Below are 17,479 nucleotides of genomic sequence, written 5' to 3' on the forward strand. Positions count from 1 at the left end.
TAAGCACCGTGACACAGGGCCACTTGCACCAGACCCCCCCAGGAATCAAATCAGCTGGGGGATAGAAGGTCCCCAAGTGGGCCTGACAACCCCCATGTCCTGGTGGCCCATCCCTTTGCTAAGCACTGGCACCTGCAAAGCTGGTGAGCCCTGGCAAGGCCCTCCCTCCCCCTCCCCCTGCCTTGAAGCAGAAGGGCAGGTGCTGCCCTCTCCAAAGAGCCGGACCCTCTATTCTGCCGGGCTGCAACCATCCTCTGGTCCAGCAGCAGGGTCAGCGAGCAGAGGAGAAGATGGGTAAGTGATTAATGCTCTCTGGCCACGTGCTATAGAAGCTGGGGGTTTTTGTGTGTTTTGGTTTTTGGTTTGGAACTGTTTTTTGGTTTTTGTTTTTTTTTTTACTTTCCACCCAGTAATGTGAAAACATGAAACCTGAAACCAACCCCACATAGTTGTCACCTCAGAGAGAAGCCTTTAGGGTAACTGAAGGAAAGCTGTAAATGAGTCAGCCGTTGGGGGGGGGGAGCTGCCCAGCTGCCTCAGGGGCACCACAGTTTCATTAACACTTATGATCTGAGCAGGGTCATCAGGTGACAGAGGACAGGGGAAAGGGGAGGGTTTCCTCCCACCCCACCCCACCCCCCACCCCCTGCCCCAACACAGTAGTCAGCAGGAAAAAGTTCTCTTGCCTTGAAATAGCTAGGTGCCAGGCTCTGGTTCTGAGCCGGCGGTATCTGGAAGCGGCAACAGAGGTCTCCAGACCCTGCTGACTGAAAGGCAGCACGCGGCTGCTGCCCTCACCCAGGAAAGGAAGCAGCCAGTGCCATTCCTAGGGCCCGGGGTCAACCAGACAAGATTGGCCAGGGAGAAGGTGTGAACTTCAGTCAGGAGACATACAAGAGTTCCCAGGGGAATGACGGCAGACGCAGGAATGGGTAACGGAGATTCCTTACAGGGAGTCTGAAAGAGCAGGAAAGATTTCTGTCCTCTGACCAGAGAGGAACAAGCAGATGCATGAACCTTCCAGCCTCTTCCAGCCTCCTAACGTTAAGATGGTGGGCCTAGGAGAGGGAGCTCTGTTCCACATTGTCTCATCGCTTCTCTCGGATCCTTGCTCGCTCCCGCTTTCTGCTGAGACAGACCCAAGGCTGTTCTGCCAGCAGGGAGACCCCGTGACCTGGCTGGCTAGAGAGGGTGCACCCTCTGACCCCAGGTAGCAACTGCCAGCTCAGCCCCCAGACTGGTACTTCAGGTCCACCCCCAATTCTTCCACTCACCTGGGGCCTGGGGCCAGCTCTCCTACCCAAGCTCCAGCCTGCCCTTCCCCGGTACCCTGTGATGAGGCTCCTGGAACAAGCATGCTGGGAGAGTTTGAGGAGGCAGGGAGGGAGGCCAGCACCACACACCTACTTGCCTCACTGTGTCAAGTCCCAACAGGCCTGGCCTCCCCGGCCTCCACAGGTCAGCGGAGCGAGTCTGCAGTCTGCTGGCTGCTTTCCCCCAGGGAGGACGTACAGCTCTAATTGTTCTGTGCCCCACAGCCAGCAGCTCAGGAAGCAGGGAGGCACGCACACTCTAACCCCTACCAAGTCTTGGTGGAACCATCCGACCGGCACCCTAGGGCCCAATGGCCCGACAGTGCCTGGGGAGGCTTCAGTGTTCCCTAAGTGGTCCTCACTCCCAAGGATCCCCTGAAATGAGCCCTGCCTGTCTGTGTGGGGTCACACAAATCTCAAGGTCGGAGGAGAAAGCCTTTTCTTCATGCCCTCCCCACGGTAATACAGGCAGTAAATAAACACTGACACAGCACGGAGGCACGGACGAAGCACAAGGAGGCTGGGACAGAAGAGGTGTGCTAGGTCGGTAGACATGCCAGTACCTGAGAGCTAAGCCCAGCTAAGGGGCAGCAGCTCCACCTGCTGGGCCCTTTCCCACTCTGTCACGTGGAAGATGCTTCCTCTCAGTAAAGGGGAAAAAACAAAGTTCTATTTTAGAAGAAAACCTCAAGTGACCCTCTTCTACCTTGGTTGGCCGGGCGACCCTACACCACCCACCACCATGCTGGGTTGGATGACCCCCTGCTGCCGGGTGCTTTTCTGAACAGCAGCTACCTGGTCCATAGTTCACAGAGCTGCTCTTTGGGAGGGTTTGTGGGAGCCCTGACTACTCACAGAGCTGGGCTCCACCCCCTCGGGCTGCCCACAAGCCCCTTGGCGCAGCCGGGGCAGGATGCCACGGATAGCCCTAGCCACCCCAGGGCCTAGCTGGGTGGATCCTAAGTAAACAAGTGTCCCTGCAGGTCCCACTGAGCAAAGCTCTGGCCTCTTCTCAAGATCCACCAGGGAAAGCCAGTCTCTTCCCTAGGAGCTCCTGGGCCTTGGAATGGAGCCCTCCGTTTACCAGTGATCTGGGTCAGGCACTTCGGGGGCTCCAAGGACAAACTTGGACTTCCCTGCGTCCCTCAGCTCATGCCTGCAGATGCCCTGAGGCTCAGGGCGTGAGACATGAGCACCCACGGAGGTGAGCCGCTGGAGTGCCTGTGCCAGAGGGGTAGGTGTGTACGGACCTGTTTATGAGGCCTGAGTTGTATGAGCGTTGTGTGCCTGTGAAAGGTGGGCGTGCGCTTCATGAGGAGGCATGTCGTTAGAGCCCTCTGCTCCAGGCGGGGAGCAGCAGTACTCCAACTGTCCCAAGAACAGACTGATGCTTGGCCTGTGCCCCACTGGCCAGCATCCATGTAAGGGGGACCCTTCCCTGGCTTGGGACTCAGGTCCCCAGGCCCCCATCCTGTAAGGCAACCGTCCTTTATTGAGGTCAGCACCTCCACACCAGTTCCTGCAGGCCGGGGAAGAACTTCCTCAAGAAAAATGCTGCTAAATCCGGTTCCCCTGGCCTGCCCTCCCTTTTTCCAGGGCCCTCAGATCTAAATCCCACTGGGCAGAAGCTGGAGCTATAGGCTTTAAAGCTAGACTCTGTAGAAGAACCTCTAAGCGATGGTAGGTATTATGTTAGGTAATAACAATAATGGCAATATAGACAAGTAAAAATGAGTGTATGCGTGTGTGTTTAAAACTCACACAGCTGTTCCCTCCCTGGGCTGGAGTAAGGCGTGAGCAAGCCTTCCACACCCCTGCTCTCCACCCCTTTCCCATTTACCCCAAGTGTGCTCAGTCCTGTTCTAACTGGCCGCAGCCTACAACCCGTGTGGGCAGTGAAGGGAAGAGAAGGAAGCTGGCACATGTACTCTGGGATCTAGCTCTTCGGGTGAAGGTGGTACTACGCACGCCATGCCACGCCATTTACAACTGTGAAATCAGGGTTGGCCGGAGAGCCAGGTCTACTCAATTAGCACTTCAAGAACAAAGAGGAGGCGCCTCTATGGGTTCCCGGCCCCGGGTTTCTCTCTGTAGCTTTAAAGCTTAATAGAAAGTTTTTCTCCTTAGATAACTTATGAAGTTGCCTGAGTATCCAATAACAGAGCAAAATCATTCTATCCACTGAATAAAACATTAGGTAACTATTAAAATAAGGTTTATATTTTAATTTTTAGCATGAGTCTGTATTACTTTAACATTTAGTGATGTAGCCAAATGGGGAAAAGTGATTTAATGATGTGAAGGATATCAAATTGTTAACTCTAATCATGACGACAAAATAAAAAAGGTCAACGAAAGCCCGTGCGTACTACCACGAAGTTCAGGGGAGACACAGGCTGCTCCAGCACCACTCGCCCCCTTAGTGACCTGTGCTGCTCGTCCACAAGTACGAGCGCTAAAGACCACTTCAGCTATTTCCTAACTTTGCTGAAATAGAATCTATATCCCCTGCAACGGGGATAAAAAGCTGTAAGTCTATCAAATAAGAATGATTTCACAACCCCAAAACAATCACACAAGGGAAGGGGCTTGAACACCGTTTATAGAAAAACATCCAAGCTTAAGATCGACACTACATTAGATCTATAAACAGATAAGCCATGCCATTCGGATCGTGGAATGTGAAGTTCCTGAAGGGAAAAAAACCAACAACAGAATTCCGGTCCAAGCAGGACAGCAAGGCTCATCTGCAAACACATCACCGCCTCCGACGGCTCTGGAACTTGTAGATGGCCGGGGAGTCCACTGCTGCGCTCCTCACCTTTACCTTCTGCGTTCTATCCTACAGAAAAGCCAAAGGTCACCAGTAAATGGCACAGCTCACTCACGAGAGAAAGCCCTTAATGCCGTAAGGCATCCACTGTGCGTGATGAATTAACTTCCCTCTGGAGCATCTACAGTGGTACTAGCTCTGCACGGTTCTTAGGAAAATCGAGAAGACAAGTATCCATATCATTTTTTTATAGGTTCTCTCACAGAACCCCCGTCAATAAAGGCTGACCTAAGTAATCTGCAAAGCTAAAGAATTTGACATTTAGAGAAATGATAATAAAATGAAAGGGGCATCTTGGATTCCTTCACTCTGCTATTTAACTGCACAAGTTGTCTATTTTTAAACACCAAGGAGTGGCACGCATGTTTTGTTAACCTGTTTAAATGTTAGGATAGCTGCTCATAAGCTGTAAAGTTCATATGCTACCTGATCCTACCCTGTGCTGTTCCAAAGCACTGACTAATAACCCCTTATTACCTTCTTAATCAAGAAACATCGCAACACTGTCAGAGTAACAGACGCTGGCTCAAACCACTGCCCCTAAGGAGCAGACATTTTCACGGGGGTTGATTTACACACAGCTGAAATCCAGCCTCCGTTAAGACCTTGAGGGCTGGGGGGCGCGTGGGGCGCAGGGGGAGATGAAGGCCCCAGGCTTCTCTCTCACCAGAAGATCTTTGCGTGTTTGAATTTTCTGCGCAACAACAAACAATTCCTTCTCTCTTTTAATCCGCTGTGTCAGGTGGTTATATTGCTTTTGCCTTTGTTTAGCAATCCTCTGCAGAAGAAACACACACGTTTTCAACAAAATAATTAGACACATTTTCAACAATTAGAAGGATAAAAATAAGCATGAAAAGGAAGGTTTCTTTGTCCACTTAAGCCTAAATGTGTGGATGGCTTCATCAACTCTCTCCTTATTCCAGAACTGGCATCATGCGATACTGTAAGGTCTCTTTAGAAACATCACATCCTAGAGTGGTGCGCAGGCCAAGCACCTGTATGCTAACCAAAAGGTTGGCTGTTCGAATTCACCAGCTGCTCCCCGGGAGAAAGGTGCAACAGCCAGCTAGCTTCTGTGGAGACGACAGCCTTGGAAACGAGGGACAGTTCTACTCCGCAATACAACCGCTACACGGGCAGAAACGACTACGTTAATATTCCCGATCCACTCGGGCCCAGATGGTCTCAGCGACTCCCTCCCCACTGCAGATTCAACCAGCGATACGCTTTGGTCTGTTTTAAAAATGATACTCTAGAACTCAAAAGAACCCCCTCTTCTTACCTGTCATTTTGTACATGCTGAAAATGAGGCCCAGGAAAGAAGGTAACTTGCCCCAGGACACAGGGTTCCTCTGGAGCAGGGCCTCACAGAGCCCAGGCACCTTCCCACGACGGCACTAAGCTGCCTCGACCTTCCCGGTTACCTAAGGTGACGGCACTAAGCTGCCAGCACCAGGAACCCTACACAGAAGGGTTCTTTCCATGATCTTGCTGACTGGGGAGGGACAGAAGGGCCAGCAGGTTGTAGGCTAAAGACTAAGAGCCTCAGAACTCAGAGATGAGCTAATTCTATAGATGCTGACCAGAGGCTGGTTAAAAACACAAAATTAAAAAATCAAATCTATTGTCATCGAGTGAAGGGTTCGGCAAACTTTTGAAGACAGAAGAGCCAATCCCGTCCCACACAGCCGTTTAAAAATTATTCCAGAGCCATAAACACATTTTTACAAACAAAATCACCAGTAACTGAATTTAAGAGCCTTGAAGGTTTTCAATTGTACTTCAGAGCCACATAAGTGAATGTACCGAAAGTGCAGATGGCTGGCGAGTCAGTTTGCTTGCTGACCCCTGGCCTAGTGGATTCCGACTCACAGCACCTCCGACCAAGTCGGTCATCTTTACAGATGCAAACTGCCCCATCTCTCTCCCACAGAGCAGCTGGGAGCTTCAAACTGCTGACCTTTCACTTGGGAGCCACACACTTAACCCCTGGGCCACCAGGGCTCCCTCCTCCACTGCCATTGAGTCAATTCACCTCCCAGTGACCCTGGGAGACAAAGTGGAACTGCCCCTATAGGGTTTCCCAGACCATGATCTTTCCAGGTGGGAGCTGCCACACCTTTCTCTCACTGAGCAACCTTCTGGTCGGCAGCTAAGAGCCAGAGCCACTGCACCCCATGGATTCATCTTTCGAGATACGGATGAAAGTTTTGGATCTTTTAAGATAAATGTGCACATGTGTATACAAAAGTATGCACGCTATATACCCCTTTACTCAAAATATCCACATATATGTATATGAAGGGGGAGGAGGGGAAGGAGGTTGTTCATAGAGACCCACTCCTGGATTATCTTCAGATTACAAACTAAATTCCACAGTCATCCATTCACAAGCAGCCCGTTAATAATCATATACAACTTTAATGAGAACAATCAGGTGGAATCCTGATGGCACAGTGGGTTAGGCACTGGGCTGCTAAACCACAAGGTCGATAGTTCAAACCAGTCAGCTGCTCCTCTGGAGAAAGAGAGGCTGCTGTCTGCTCCTGTAAAGATCTACAGTCTCAAAAAGCTAAATAAATAAATTTAAAGAAAGCCATCAAAATAGCACTGTTAGACAGAAACGGCAAGCCCCAAACCTCAACTTCTCAAATGCTATGTTGTGGACTATGCGACACAGAAGTTTAGGATACGAGTCTCTTCAGCGGCGACCACAATTCTTAAGAGGCGTCAGTGACAGAGCTAATTGCAAATACACCTAATTGACAAACAGGGTTATCACAGGAACACTGTCAGCCGGCTCCTCCGCTGGAAGTGTTGTCAGTCTAGAGGGGAACTGCACTGGGCCTCTGACTCACACAACCCGCCGACTCCGCACACGCTCGAGCAGTGGCTTCAGACAGCTTTGTTTGCACTGTATTGCACAGACTGTCAAATTTATGGGATCACCCAATATAGTCAAACTAATTAGGGGTATTTATATTACTAAAGCAAGTTTAGCTGCCTCTGAGCTAGAGAAAACTGCTGTGAAGTTAAACATTGGAAGCAAAGCTGATGCGGTGTAAATGATTCAAATCAAAACAGAACAGCTGTCTGCTTGAAACACACTGACAGCGTTTTTTTGGGTTTTTTTCAATCAGTCAGAAGTGAGAGTTCAACTCCGGAAGGCTTTGGGAAGAGCTTGTCTTCTGCAGAAGGCAAGTTACACTGATGGAAGGCACCACAGGGCAAAGTCCAACACAAAACTTGGGCTACAATCACTATCGAAGTACAAAAAGACCTTTGAGCCCATGTGTTCGCTGCTGCAGGGTCAACGCCAAAGAATACGAAGCCCTTAACCCTCTGGGTCCCCAGCCTTCTAACAGCGCTTGCCATTTGTTTCTCGCATTAGAGCAGAGAGTCAGAGCTGGGATTCAAACCCAGGTCTGAAGGCCAGACCCTAAGCTCCTGACTACTCCGTGCTACCTTCCTCCACCTCCAAGGGCGCAGGGAGAAGCCTCCACCTCAGTCCACCGCCAGAGACAGCGCCTGCCACTTTTCTAAGGGGACTTATGGAGCGGTCCCCAAATAAGTATGCAAAATGCAGGAGAAAAAGGAACCTCGAGTCCCCTAAGCCCAAGAAAAATCTAAAGAAAAATGGAGACATTTACCTTCAGTTGAGCCTTATGGGCAACTCCTTTCACTTTTTGCTTCTTCAGGGTCTCTATCGTGGGTCTATTAAAGACTCGATCGACCAATTCCGGGGCTGTTCGCAGATGAGTTGCAACATCGAACTGCTCAACTACGAATGGAGACGGTCCTTAAGGCAATGTCCCAAGTTTGTCCCCAAACAACCCACATCAATTTCCTTGACTGCCCCCGAAACCTCCTGACATTCCATACCTTCTCTTTTGGTGTCAAAAAAGAACACGTGCTTATTCTGTTGCTTCCCCTGGAAATCCAGCAGGTGGAGCTCTGATTTCAATCTTTCGATTTTCTAGAACAGAACGTGGTCGCACTTTACATTGGGATCACGAATCAACTCTCGACATTCAAATCATTTCACATCATTATCGCCAACTGCCAAAGAATTTGTTTACTACATTCTTCTTTAAAGAAAGGGGCCATTAAGTTTTAGGTAATGCAAGTTCGGCATTCCACAAAACTCATTTAATCCTCACAAACAGCCTGATGAGATAGAAACGAGGGAAGCGCCTGAGGGAGATTAATTTGTGCATAATCATGGGCCGAGTAATCGGCAGCGCCAAAGTTCAAAGCTGACGCTGTCTCGTTCCCAAACTTGAACTCTTTCCATCCCACCACGCTGATGACACTTCTAATTCATTATCACAATCACGCAGACTTTAAGATTCCCAATGCCAGAAGCCAATGTCTGGCTTGAGACTGACAGAAGTACGAGCGCGTGTCCTGTCTTCACCAACAAAGCACATCAGGACAGTGTGTCTCGGGCGTCTGTTACCTTAGCTTCAGCCACTCTTTTCATTTCTATATATTTCAAATCCTGAGTTTTCATCAGTTTCAGCTGTTCGGGAGTTGCTTCTTCCTTTGTCTCTTTAATAATGTGAACTCCATCCTATAATCCCAATTTAAAAGACACATTCCATGTTACATTAAAATCATTACTGTAGTGCTGCACAGTTCATGGCTGGGAAAAAAGCAAGTCAACACGACTGTATGCTAATGGCAATCCCATGAAGCAAGCTGGAGCTCACACACCACTTAGCACCTCCAATGGTCCGCTCTTGATACAACTCAAGGCCAGGACAACCCAGTCTTGAAAACAGAACGCATGCTCCCAGAAAGGGTTGGTTTGCATTGGGTGCTTACCAAGAACACCTGGCTCAAATAGAGAAGGGCTGCACTAAGACCCCTTTTCTCCATCTTCTCCCCCCACCCCACCGTCAAGCAGAGCTCAAAACAGACTGACCGATTAAGCACCTACCTGGAGTTGAACCCGAGTCATCTTATAGTAGAACTCATCTGGGTTTTTTTCAAGAGCCTTCCTCCGGAGAGCTCTGAGGTAGTCTTGCTTTTTTCGGTAGTCACTAGACAGATTCAACAGGGCAGAGCAAGAAGGGCACAATGAGCAGATTTTACAAGACTACGGTTCCCACTCAAAAGAAGTGCTGGCAATAACTGCATCTGATCCATGCTTCACTGTCGGTGAAACTGACCGTATCTCAGTAGGACCCACAATTGGGCTGCTAACCACAAGGTCAGCAATTAGAAACCAGCAACCACTCCTCAGGAGAAAAATGGCTCTTTCTACCCCCATACACAGTTACAGTTCTACCCTGTCCTATAGGGTCACTATGAATCAGCATCCACTCGATGGCAGTGGGATAGGTGCCCTGGTGGCACTGTCCAGTAAGCAGCAGACTATTAACCAGCCACAAGGTTGATGGTTCAAACTCATCAGCCACTCCAAGAGAGACAGACAGGCTATCAGCTCCCCTGAAGATTGACAGCCTAAGAAACCCTATATAGAGTGGCTATTAGTCGGCATCAATTTGATGGCTGTTGAGCATAGTCTTTGAGTCACAATCAACCCCACGGCAGTGGGTTGGTTTGGGGTCCATGTACAAAGAGCACTGGTGGTGCAATGTTAAGTGCTCGACTGTGAACTACAACGTCAGTGGTTCAAATCCACCAGTCACTGGGAGAGAGAAAAATGTGACAACCTGCTTCTGTGGAGGTTTGTGGCCTTAGAAACTCTATGGGAGAGTTCTACTTTGTTCTATAAGGTCACTATAAATTGGAAGCAACTCCATGGCAGTGGATTTGGGTTGGTCTTTGAAGGGGGAGTCCAAGTGATGTTTAGCTGGCTGCTCACTGAAAGATCAGTGGTTTGAACCCACCAGCCACTCCCCGGGAGAAAGAGGTGGCAGTCTGCCTCCATAGTGATTTGCAGAAACCCTATGGAACCTAGGGGAAACTCTGTTCTGCAGAGTCGCTATGAACAGAATCAACTTGCCAATAATGGGCTTGGTTTGGGTTTGCTAATCCTGTGTATATTTTAGGGCTATTTAAATCATCACAAGGAGACACTAAGCACAGCATTTAAAAAACCCTCAGGCAGTGCTCTGGTGCAAACTCTGGCAGCCTCGGTGGATATTTTTAAACAAACCAACTCACTGCCATCGAGGCAATGCAGACTCACAGTGACGCTATAGGACAGGGTCGAGTTGCCCTTGGGAGGTTCCAAGACTGTTTGCGGGAGCAGAAGGCCCCATCTTTCTCCCAAGGAGCTGCAGATTGCAGCCCATCTCTTAACCACTGTGCCACCAGGGCTCATGCTCAGTGCAGTGTCAGTACAGCACACTGACTCGTCATGGACTCTGGAGACCAGATTTGGGCGAAGGAGAGGGGACTGTGTGGGCTCAAATCTTGACTCCACAAAGTCTGGCTAAATACCTTAGTTCATTAACCAGTCTGCACATCAGCTTCATCTGTCATGTGGGGATGATGACGACATTAATAGCCTATCCCAGGAAACCGGGAGCTCTAGTGCCTCGGTGGCTAACTGAAAGGCTGGCGGTCTGAGGTCACCAGATGAGGCAGTCTGCTTCCAAAAAGCCTTCATTCAGCCTTGAACGCCGGATGGAGCGGTCACACGCTGCCTTATGGGGGCCACTCTGGATTCAGAAGCCACAGGAGAGCAGCAAGGCCGGGTTTTTTAGGTGTGATCCCGGAATGGCCAGAAGGGATAAACAGATACAGAGCGACCACTGGCAAGCTCCTGGAACGCCACGTGGCCCAGGGGAAGTGCTCCCTTTATTATTAGCCTTTGAACTCCAGGCCTGAGTGGCCCACTTCATCCATCGCCATCTGTACCCAGAAGCACAGAAGGGCCTCAGCGACGGCGGGACTAACAAACAATGACAAAGAATTCTGCAAATAAAGTGGGCCAGAAGAAGAATGAGCATAATTGTTTTCTAAAATGTTTTCAGAGTTCATTATCACCCACGCTTAGTCTCATGAATCCATCTTTCACCTCTCTTCATTCCACACCACACACATGGTGATGTCAGAGGCTCAACAATGGAATTCTAGATCATATCTTGTACTTCAAAAACATACAGGAGGGGGGTGGGGGGAAAGTTCCAACTTTTGGCTCCAACACCAAGGCAGGGGCAAATCAAAGTCACTATGGGAAAATGATCTGGAACGACATAATAAAAGTCACAAAGCAACTCATTACACAAATAAGGCTCTGCCTAAACAAAGGGAGAAGCCGAGGGCCACAGGAGTGTCTGACAGGCTGCCAGGGCTCAGGCCATTCTCTCGATGGCAGGAAAGTATGCCCTGTCGGGCACGCAGGCAATTCAGCGGCAGTGAAGGGAGACTGTGAACTTCTTGGCAGCCCGACCACCACTCACTCTGCACGGAGTTTGTAATCTTTCTTCTTCTCCAGCAGGCCCATGTGTTTTCGAAAGCCAGGCTAGAAGACAAAAGAGGAAAAAGGAAGGTTCGTTTCCTCAGCGAGCAGATACCTAAGTCCACATGACACCTGACAGGAACAAGAGTCTCTAGGGTGCTCAGTAAATCCATGTTCTTGGAGCCAAACCGTTACCCAGCTCCTCCCCCCCACCCCCACCTGGGCTCAGCCCCAGGATGACAGGGACCATGGAGGTGACAGTGAGGTCACCCGCACTTCCACAGTAGGCTTCTTGGCCTATTAAGGACAGAGAGAGGCAACAATGACTCGGCACTAAGCAGGCCATTGCCAGCTGTACTAAAATTACTACCAACTTAATCCACGGGCTTATTAACTACTACGAAGGGAAAACATAGTAACAGGGAGGCAACTACGGTAAGAGAGCTAAATTTAGAGTCTGGAGAGTTGGGGTTCAAATCCAAGCTGTACCTTTTAATAATTTGTGACCTTGGGCACGCCACTTCTGTGCGCTGCAGTTTTCCTAACTGTAATATGGAGATAATAGTGCCTAGTTCAAAGGGCTGTGTTGATTTGTTGTGAGGTGCAGTCGGGTCTGTCATTAACTCAGGGCAGCCCCACCGCACAGAGCACTGCAGCTGTTCAGGCTGCAGTCCTTCTGGGAGCAGACTGCCAGGGCTTTGTCCTCCAAGAACACTAGGTTAGTTGGTTGCGATCGTTGGTTCAAAACATCAACCTTTCAGTGAGCGGCTGGGTGCTTAAACACTGTGCCACCATGGCTCCTTAGGGAGCTTGAAATGAGACCCTAAGGGGAAGTGCCTACAAACGCACGCAGCAGGTCCCCAGCAAATGTTTACAGGTATGATCCGCCTGTGAGCCAGGTGGGAGAGAAAACCAAGTGTGGCAGAAACGCTACTTAACTGGAATAGTACAGAACAGGGGTCAACAAATGTTTGGGACGGAAGAGCCATTCCTGTCCCTCACAACTATTTAATAGTTACTTGAGAGCCATACACATATTTTCACAAACAAATGAAATCACCGTTCTCTGAGAATAGCTTTAAATTGTTTTTGATTTTACTCCAGAGCCACATGTACATACAAGAAGAGTGGCATATGGCTCCTGAGCTGCAATTTTCTGACTCCTGGTATAGAGGAAGGATGTAAGGATTAAATCTTAGGATTAAATCTAAGGAGCCTGGTAATGCAGTGGTTACAAATTGGACTACTAACTGCAAGGTTAGCAATTCAAAACCGCCAGCCGCTCCCCTGAATAAAGATGGAGATTTCTATAGTCTTAGAAAATCACAGGGGCAGTTCTACCCTGTCCTATAGGGTAGAATCCTCTACATCAGTCCTATAGGGTCACTATGAGTCGGCATCCACGTGATGGTAGTGCGTTTGGTTTTAGTTCATTATGTTTCTTCTACATGCTACCTTTGAACACTTACTGCATCAGTCTGTGCTAGGTGCTTTGTCTACATTTTCATAACGGACTACGTACTTTGATCAAGGATTTCATAGAAGAATCCTGATCAAAAGAGGGCAAGCTGATTTTAAAATTCTCATGGAAACTTTCTGGAGTCATGGAGGGTGAATGGTGCCCGAGATCATCTTTAAACCTTAGACTAAAAATAACCCCTGAAGTCTTCTTAAAGCCAAACAATAATGTAATGTAACTTGTAAAAAACAAACAAACAAACATCAATTTTGAGCATTATGCTTTTTTAAGCGTCATCCCTATGGGATCAGACTAACAATGGCAACTCAAAAGATGAGACAGGAACCTTGGGGGGCAGTGAGTGGGGGCAGAATGACTCAGAAATGGAAGGTGGAGAAAGGCGCCACAAACCTGAAGAATGTGACCAATGTTGACAGGGTGGAATTGGTGCACACTGTGCTGCGTATATTCTCAACAACAAACTAAACACATTTTTAAAAAGAAAAACTTCACTAAGCTTTAGGGGTAAGACAGGAGAAAAAAGAGGCTTTCTACTCCCATATCAAGAGTTACAGTGTTAGAAAGCCACAGGGGCAGTTCTACCATGTCCTATAGGGTCACACTATGGGACTGAATCAACACCATTACAGTGAGCTTTCATATTAGGTTTGTTTAGGAAAGGGAGCTGGCTTATGATACACAGAAACAATGTATCCAGACCACTGCTAGGAGGTCCTGTGATCTTAATTCAGAAAGGCCTATGGGAGGCTCTACCAATGGGGAAATCAGGAAAAGGGATGCCCCTAAAATTAGGCAGCTGATTGATGGGCTAAAACTGGAAGCGGAAAAAGGAAACCCTCCCTGCCACTGAGTCCACTCTTATCGCAGCGACTTGATGGCAATGAGTTGGGCGGGGCTTGGGTTTAGGCGGCGCAGATAAAGGCAGCGGTCCAATGCCCCCAGGCCCTATGCAGGAGAACGATGATGCCCTCTGCGCCCACAACATGACAGTCTCCGAAACCCGCCGAGGCAGGTCCAACCTGTCCCACAGGGTCGCTGTGAGTTAGAAGGGACTCGAGGGCAGGGAGTTTGGGTTCACGGAACTACCGCACCAAAGCCGCACTGCGGAGTGGGTACGAACAGCCCCCCAAGGACCTGCAGGGGCAGCCCGGGAAGAAAGCGCCCCAACTCTCTAGAGGGAGAACTTTTCGTTTCGGTGGCCCCGCCCCGCCCCGCCTGCTCGTTAGCGTATATTTACATACAGCACCTAAGTACAGTACGCGGGGGGGGAGGGAGGGAGTGTAGGGAGGGCTGAGGGGGTCCCAGGCCGGCGCTCGTGGGGCCGGCGCGCGCCTGCCTACCTGGCTCCGCTCTCGGTGTTCCCGCTGTCGGGACTTAGCCGCCTTCCGAAAAGCCGCCGCCATCGCTGCTCAGCCGGGAAAAGCTCGGTAAAAATGACCGCGCCGCACTGTCTCGGAAGCCGCGTCCCTCAGAACCTGCCGGAAGTGGGTAGCGCCTGCAGCGGCTTAGAACCGCCCACCTCCTCGTCTCAGCCTATCCAGAGCCCGCTTTTCAGGAACTACGTACTCTCGCAAGCCACCTACAGAAGGCTTCTGGGAAGTGTAGTTTCCTAGAGCTAGCCTCGTGATTCTACAGTTCTTATTAGCCAGGGCTAGTGCACGTGTCCACCACATGTCTGTCCGTTTGTCGTACTCTGGTGGCGTGTGTCTTGCTGTGATGCTGGGAGCTATGTTACTGGTACTTCAAGTACCCACTGGTATTTCAGTTCACCCAAAGTTGAGTTTGAATACGTTTCAGCAGAGCTTCCAGACTACAAACAGACTGCGTGGGAGGAATAAACTGTGCACTTCAGAGGCATGAGCCGTTAAAAACGTTCTGGATAGCATCGAAGCATTGTCAGATACTGAAAGCCGAATGAATATAAGCAGAACTTTGCTTATATAGCCCCAGAAGACCACCCTCTCGGGTCAAGGCAGTCAATATGACTGAGGAAGAGCTGCCTTCTCAAAGCACAGTCCACCGTAATGACATGAATGGATGGGGTGAAGGCTCCGCCAGCAGAGCCTTCGGACCTTCACCTGCTGATGGGGCAGGACTCGAGGAGAAGAAATAGCTGTGCAAGTATACTAATAATCGCGACTTGGAAGGTACGAAGTATGAGCCTAGGAAAACTGGAGTTGTCAAAAATAAAATGGAACGCATCAAGACAGAGGTCCTGGGCATTGGTGAGCTGAAATGGGCTGGTAGTGGCCATTTTGAATCAGAAAAAAATCATACTTACTGTGCCAGGAATGGCACAATCAACAAGAATGCTGTTGCATTCATTGTCCGAAGGACCTTTCCCAAGTTATCTTGAAGTACCATGCTGTCTGTGATAGGATCCTAGATAAGGAAATCCATACAGATATTCAAATGTATGCACCAATCACTAAAGCCAATGATGAAAAAATTGAGGAATTTTTCCGTCTGAAACTGATGAAACATGCAATCAAGATGCATTCGTACTTATTGGTGACTGGAATGCCAAAGTTTGAAACAAAGAGTAACCGTCGTTAGAACATATGGTGTTGATGTGAGAAACAAAGCTAGAGATCATCTGATAGAGTTTTGCAAGGCCAACGACTTCTTCATCACAGTGACCTTTTTCAACAATTAGTAGACTTTCACAGCTGTTTCTTCTCATTTTGAGTCATGCCCCATCCGCAAGTGGAGGTCCGAAGGCTTCATACTCCATCTATGTCATTATGGTGGACTGTTCTTTGAGAAGACAACTCTTCCTCAGTCATAATTTGAGTGTTATTGAAAACAGGTGTTTGTGATTAAGATATCATTGGTCTTGCAGAATTCTATCATGCAATCTCCAGCTTCATTTCATTACTACGACCATATTTTCTACACATGGACATCTCCAGATGACATGGACAAGAATCAAATTGACTACATCTGTGGGAAGAGATGACAGAGCAGCTCAATTAGCAGCAGCTAATACCAGGCCAGGGGCTGACTGTAGGACAGATCATTATTTGATCATATTGAAGCTCAGGTTGAAGCTGAAGAGAATGAAAACAAGTCCACGGAAACCAAAATACGACCTTGAGGATGTCCCACCCAAGTCTGGAGAACATCTCCAGAAGATCTTTGATGCATTAAACACATGGTGGAAGGAGCTATGGGAATATCATACATGTAGAAAGCAAAAGGTCATCTTAAAAAAACCAAAGTGGGGCAATGAATGTAAAACTATGCTTTACACAACTGATGTATGTATGGATTGTGATAAGAGTTGTATGATCCCCTAATAAAATGATTTTTTTAAAAAAGAAGTAGTCAACACTCAACCATTTCAAGAGGTAGCAGATGAGCAAGAACCCATGGTACTGAAGGAAGAAGTCCAAGCTACACTGAAAGCACTGGCCAAAAACAAGGTTCCAAGAATTGATGTAATACCAATTGAAATGTTTCAACAAGCTGATGAAGCACAAGAAACATTCATTCATCTATGCCAAGAAATTTCGAAGACATCTTCTTGACCAGATGACTGGAAGAGATCTATATTAGTACCCATTCCAAAGAAAGGTAACCCAACAGAATGCTCAAATTATAGAACAATATCACATGCAGGTAGAATTTTGCTAAAGATTATCCAACAACAGTTACAGCAGTACATTGACAGGAAGCTGCCAGAGGTTCAGGCTGGATCAGAAGAGGACATGGAACAAGGGATATCATTGCTGATGTCAGATGGATGTTGGCTGAAAGCAGAGAATACCAGAAAGATGTTTACTTGTGCTTCATTGACTATGCAAAGGCACACTATTTGGATCATAACAAATGATGTATAGCCTTGAGAAGAATGGGGATTCCAAAATACTGCATTGTGCTCATGTGAAACCTCTACATGGACCAAGGGGGAGTTGTGCAAACAGAATAGGGAAATATTCCAAGACCAAAACCAAACTCGCTGCCCTCTAATCGATTCCAACTCATAAAAACCTTACAGGACAGAACACAACAGCCTCTGTGTGTTTCCAAGACTGGAACTCTTCACGGAAGTAGAAAGCCATATCTTTCTCCTGTGGAGCACCTGGTGGTTTCAAACTGTTGGCCTTGCAGTTAGTAGTGTGACGCTTAACCACTACACAACCAGGACCTCTTCAAACAGAATGTTGCATGGTTTAAAACCAGGAAAGGTGTATCAGGGTTGTATCCTCTCACCATACTGAGTCAATCCATATGTGGAGCAAATTATCAGAAAAGGTGGATTAAGATTGTGACATCAAGACTGGAGGAAGACTTATTAACAACCTACGATACGCAGATGGCACAACTTTGCTTGCTGAAAGGAGCCGTTGAAGCACTTGCTGCTGCAGATCAAGGATTGAAGCCTTCAGCATGGATTATAACTCCATGTAAAGAAAACCCAACTCGACAAGAGGAAAGTAAAAGGAAATAGAAGAAAGAACTAGGAGGCA

General features: G+C 48.3%; 1 protein-coding gene across 2 annotated transcripts; it reads right to left on the reverse strand.

The window, feature by feature from the left end:
- Nucleotides 1–3,897: 3,897 nt before the first annotated feature.
- Nucleotides 3,898–14,462, reverse strand: UTP11 (UTP11 small subunit processome component). 2 transcript variants are annotated; one of them, XM_004704950.2, is made up of 8 exons: nt 14,348–14,462; nt 11,529–11,590; nt 9,092–9,194; nt 8,609–8,722; nt 8,032–8,125; nt 7,800–7,930; nt 4,814–4,924; nt 3,898–4,155 (listed from the first exon to the last, which is right to left on the reverse strand). In XM_004704950.2, the coding sequence occupies exons 1-8, from the start codon at nt 14,408–14,410 to the stop codon at nt 4,072–4,074; spliced, it is 762 nt and encodes a 253-aa protein (XP_004705007.1). In that variant the 5' UTR covers nt 14,411–14,462; the 3' UTR covers nt 3,898–4,071. The 2 variants fall into 2 exon arrangements, with proteins under 2 accessions (XP_004705007.1, XP_045155112.1); XM_045299177.1 differs by lacking the exons at nt 11,529–11,590; nt 14,348–14,462 and adding an exon at nt 10,564–11,516.
- Between the last annotated feature and the right edge of the window lie 3,017 nt (nt 14,463–17,479).

The sequence above is a fragment of the Echinops telfairi genome, unplaced genomic scaffold (genome assembly GCF_000313985.2).
Source record: "Echinops telfairi isolate 266 unplaced genomic scaffold, ASM31398v2 ScPeMD7_7457;HRSCAF=8495, whole genome shotgun sequence".
Classification (NCBI taxonomy): domain Eukaryota; kingdom Metazoa; phylum Chordata; class Mammalia; order Afrosoricida; family Tenrecidae; genus Echinops; species Echinops telfairi.